Genomic DNA, 5,086 nt, shown 5'->3' with positions numbered 1-5,086 from the left:
TAAATTTTATTTTACCATGCCTACGTGGGAGCCACATCCACCGCGCTGGATAGTTGAAATGCCAGCCTGGCAACCGTTGGAAATTTCGAATCCAAACGTGAGAAAAATCCGCAACCACTAATCATTTTTCATAAATTCAACGGCTCAGATTCACTCTCCACCACTTATTTACCCCCTAAAAAAAACCATCTTCCTTTTCTTTCTCATTCTTTTCTTCTTTTTTGCTTCACTAAAAGATATCATCATAGCTCGAATCTTCTTCTTCTTTGCGTCCTTCGTGTCTTTGGCTTAGATTCAACCCACATTGCCTTTGGTTGGTTATCCTGTCTTTTTTTAAAAACTTGTATTGGGCTTTTGTTTTTTTGTTTTAAATTTCTAGATCTGCTGTAAATCGTTTCTTTTTCTTCTGGATTGTTGGGGTTTCGTTGATGGTGCAGTTCAGTACATTGTTTTGTTATGCTGTTTGGGTGCTGAGAAAATCTGGGTACTAGAAACATAATTGAATTTGGTATTCTTTCCTGTTGTGGGAGTGATTGATTTTCTAAATTTCGTGTAGATGTTTTTCCTTTTTTTTTCTTTCTATGCAAATTTCTGTTTGACGGCTGAGAAATGATTGATACGAATCATAATTTAGTATTTTATAATTTTAACATTTTTTTCATTAATTCGTGGTTCGTCCCTGTGGGAATTTGATTATTGATTTTTAACACACGAGTGATGAGTGTCAATGTGTTTGAGAAATGGAGATTTGAGGTTTAGTAAATGGTACAAATTCCATAGAATAGATTCAGATATAAATGGAAATCTTGTTTCATCCTCGTTCTTTTTGTTATTCTTTGAATAAAAATTTCGTAATTTATTAATCCGTTGCTAAACAATTATTTTTTGATGCAGATGTTAAGATGGTTGCACAGAAATTCACTGTTGATTTGAATAAACCCCTAGTCTTCCAGGTACCAAAATAATGTGTTTGATTTTGGTTTTATCATTTAGAACAAGCATGTGTAGCTGAAAGCTATTGTTTAGTTGATCTTGTATTTCATGGTGGTTTGAATCACACTCTAACTTCTTTAACCACATGTTCTGTACCATTAATAGATTTCTTGGCCTACATGCTCTTTCTTCTTTGTTGAATTTTAAACATTTTTAGCAATCTTAGGAATGTCGGGGATCAGTATTGGTTTATAGTTATAAGCTATACTTTGACTGTTTAACAAACTATTACAGGTTGGTTATCTTGGAGAAAGTTATCAGGACTGGGTTCACCGGCCTATTGTGAGCAAGGAAGGTCCTAGGTTCTTTGAGAGTGATTTTTGGGAGGTATCTATAGTCATTTTGAAATGTTTTAATGAAGCAATACCAATGCAATTTTCGTACGTGCGTGCTAACAACTTATTTGATTTGCTTTATTTGAAACAGTCCTTGACTCGAACCGTCTGGTGGGCGATTCCAACCATATGGCTGCCTGTTGTTTGCTGGTGCATCTCAATGTCTGTACGTATGGGGCATGCATTTCCCCAAATTGCTTTAATGGTTGCTTTGGGCATTTTTGCTTGGACACTAGTGGAATACGTTTTGCATCGATTCCTTTTCCACATTGAAACAAAGAGTTATTGGTTAGTTCTTTCTGTTCTGAACTCTCAACCCTTGTACGAAAGCATCGTTCATCTTTTACTTCTATTATTATGACTTACATTAGGTTTTCTGCATATGTTAACCTTCATTGAGAACTTTGGTATAGGGGAAACACCATACACTACCTTCTTCATGGCTGTCACCACAAGCACCCTATGGATGGCCTGCGGCTTGTTTTTCCACCTGCTGCAGCTGCTATATTATGCAGTCTGGTCTGTATATCTTACTTCAACTCTTCTTCCTTCACGTGTATGAGGGTTCACATCAAAAGCATTTTGTTGCATGTGCAATTCGTGTATCTTTGAATTATTTTAATTCCCTGCTTTCCTCTTACCATTTTTGTGCAGTTTTGGCACCTGATTAAGCTTTTTGCCACTCCGTCCACTACGCCTGCTTTGTTCGGAGGTGGTTTGCTTGGATACGTCATGTACGATGTTACCCATTACTACCTACACCATGGTCAGCCCTCCAACCATGTTCCTAAAAACCTCAAGGTAAATATACTTTGTGCTTCAACTAATTGCAGGGAACATTTCGTGCTAGTTTAATACTGATGGTCTCGATTAGGTCATAACAATAAAATTTCAGTTCCATCTTCGTTTAGCAAAGCATAGCTCGAGTGTTCCATAGCTTGATTTAATCATTTATGGTGCAGAAATATCACTTGAACCATCACTTTAGGATTCAAAATAAGGGCTTTGGGATCACTTCAGCGTTTTGGGACACAGTTTTTGGAACCCTTCCTCAAAGTAAGGCCAGCTGAGGAGGCTTAGATATTTTTGTAGGCTAGCATAATAGCAGACATTGATTTGTTTTCCAACATTTTTTACCAGTGCTTGTATTTTATTTTAGGTAAACTACATGTTTAGTACCCCATTTATTACTTTTGTTCTGCTCTCGTCACCAACTTTTTTTTTGTTTTAAAATCATATTTAACATTATGTTTTAGTTTCATTTTGATCACCCACCGTTAAAAAATTAATGGTGATACTGACGTGTCATCATAAGATAATGTCATATCATCGTTAATTCTTTTTTTTTTTAAATACTATATCAGTAGTTTTGTTAATTTTTTAATAATGAGTGACCAAAAATGAAATCAAAATGTAACGTAAGGCATGATTGTGAAAAAAATAGTCGAGTGACCAAGATGGAATAAAAGTGATAGTTAAGATACTAAATGTGTAGTTTATCCTTTTGTTTTTGTAGTATGTTCCATGGATGACTGTTTTTGGGGTTAGCGACAAATCTTCTATACACACATTGAGTTTTTGTATATGAATTGCTTTTTGTTCTCCAACAATTTGAAATCCCAATTATTTTGTAGGAAAATTATTGCCGTGTTAAAAATACACTCCCTGCTATATTCCATAATGGTTACGGAAAATTATTGCAATGTTAAATTTGTGATCCTGAATATTATTTGTTATTTGGATTTACATTCGATTGAAAAGAAAATATTTTTCGAATATTTAAATCTGTTAAATATCTATTATGTTACCCCAAATAATAGAATATATAAATAGAGATCGAATTTATGTTACCCCAAATAATAATAAAATAAATAGATTTGAGTTTATTTATTTATAACCCAGTATACAATATGAATGAGTCGAGGTAATTCTCTTCAAACTGACAAGAGACTGCACAAGATCAAATGGCAATGAAAGGTAATGGAACGCACACTTATTCTCTTATTACATTTCTTATATAAAAATCCGTAAAATTTTGTACCACTTTAAATTTTCAATTTATCAATTAAAATCAATTTAATTAATCGTATAAAATCGTAAAATAATATTTTATCATCTGATTTAAATCCGATTTTAAATAACATCTAAGAAGTTCGATATTGTTTCATAACATATGTAAAACTGCATGAACACTGCCTAATTTAAAAATCAATCAATTAACTTTTAAACATAATATTATTAAATACTTTTCATATATACTAGTAGACATAATTAATATTAACCATAATTAAAGCAGTTCTAATTTACTATTACATGTCATTTTAACTAATCAATCATAGCAACCAAACAGACATAATATACATGCCACTAAAAAACTAAAATAACATCATTGATGTCTTACTGATACTGCAGGTTGGTACGATTCCCAAAAAGATGCTTGCGAGGCTACTCACTTCACGTCCTTATATTTGTCTTTACCTACGCATGAAAACCATCACTTGCTAAGTATAACTTAGTGAGACATTATAAATATATCGAGGTGAGATAAAATATAAAAATAACATAATAATCCAAAACAATATAATTTTTTCAATAAAATAATTTAATTTCCAAACCGACTTAAATAAGCCATTTTCCACATAAGTAAACTTGAAAAATTGATATCTCATGATTTTATAAAAAGCATGACAACCAATATCAAATCACAGTAATCAATCAATATTCATTTCCATTTGATCATATATTCAACACTTTCACATTTCAATTTCATAGTCCAATGTATATCTAAGAGCATGTAAGGTACGTGAGTCAGATGAGTGTGCGTATACCGCAATATACACTCCAGGTGCCTCATCAGTAAACAGTAATATGCACTTGGAAGTGCCTCGTATAATTTATACTGACGGTGTATTTCTAATGTACACGAATGCACTACATCAAATCAGTAAACAGTGATCACTCCACCTCATAGTATGTCAATTGTACTTACGACTCTCAATGTAACATATAATGGGTTTTACGATAAAGCCATACCATTCGTATATCCAATATATCGAATAAATAACATTGTCAAACATCAATTATCAAAACCAGTACTTCGGGCAGTTCATACCTAAAATAATTCATAAAACATTTTTGTAAACATTATGAAAATATCCCATAATTTGAATCAAACCATTCTTTAAAAATCATCCGAGTTTGACTTCTCGTAAGTCTTCCTCAATCATTATAATTAAATAAATAAAATGCCTCTCTATAGAACCATTTATAACGATATCCTTTTATTCCCGTACTTTATCCTTCGCTTTCGATTCATTTAGATCGCAAGATTTATTGTCGTCTAGACAACATCACATAAACAACACAATGTCCAAAACATATGTTAGTATTATACTAACATAATTGATACTTAATCGATATAAAAATCACTTCACTAATCCATAACCACTTCAACCTTTACAAAATAACTCTTCAATTCCATAAATATTCATATTCATCGCCAAGTCACTTTTTTTTTTCATAAACCTTGCATTTTAATCACCATTTATGAATTCTTTTAGAATTCTTATCAACCTTTCCAATTAACTGAAAATGGTACTTCACCATTTTACTTGTTTCAAATTAAACACTAAAATTTCCAGCATTGTAATAATGTACTTGATCTAGTACCTTCACATTTGCAATCTTGCAATTAAAAACATAAACTTCTAGCATCATTAGAATTAGTCAACAAACTTTCCCAAATTTTGCAATTTGAT

General features: G+C 32.2%; 1 protein-coding gene across 1 annotated transcript; it reads left to right on the top strand.

Moving 5' to 3' along the window:
- The first annotated feature begins 213 nt into the window (after positions 1–213).
- On the top strand, positions 214–2,510 carry LOC120125966 (dihydroceramide fatty acyl 2-hydroxylase FAH1-like). The gene is made up of 7 exons (XM_039144277.1): positions 214–313; positions 895–953; positions 1,228–1,320; positions 1,420–1,616; positions 1,742–1,847; positions 1,983–2,129; positions 2,291–2,510. Exons 2-7 carry the CDS (start codon positions 903–905, stop codon positions 2,396–2,398), a joined length of 702 nt encoding a protein of 233 aa, XP_039000208.1. The 5' UTR covers positions 214–313; positions 895–902; the 3' UTR covers positions 2,399–2,510.
- The last annotated feature ends 2,576 nt before the right edge of the window (positions 2,511–5,086 follow it).

The sequence above is a fragment of the Hibiscus syriacus genome, unplaced genomic scaffold, assembly GCF_006381635.1.
Source record: "Hibiscus syriacus cultivar Baekdansim isolate YM2019G1 unplaced genomic scaffold, ASM638163v2 tig00110450_pilon, whole genome shotgun sequence".
In the NCBI taxonomy this organism is placed as follows: domain Eukaryota; kingdom Viridiplantae; phylum Streptophyta; class Magnoliopsida; order Malvales; family Malvaceae; genus Hibiscus; species Hibiscus syriacus.
Note: the sequence above shows the minus strand (reverse complement) of the source record. Positions and strands in the feature narration are given on the sequence as shown.

What these genes read in the sequence shown, in the direction of transcription:
- LOC120125966 (XM_039144277.1), top strand. Translation starts at nt 903, where the DNA reads ATGGTTGCACAGAAATTCACTGTTGATTTGAATAAACCCCTAGTCTTC. An exon ending in ATTGAAACAAAGAGTTATTG is followed by an intron (nt 1,617 to 1,741) that starts GTTAGTTCTTTC and finishes ACTTTGGTATAG; the next exon opens with GGGAAACACCATACACTACC. An exon ending in ATGTTCCTAAAAACCTCAAG is followed by an intron (nt 2,130 to 2,290) that starts GTAAATATACTT and finishes TTTATGGTGCAG; the next exon opens with AAATATCACTTGAACCATCA.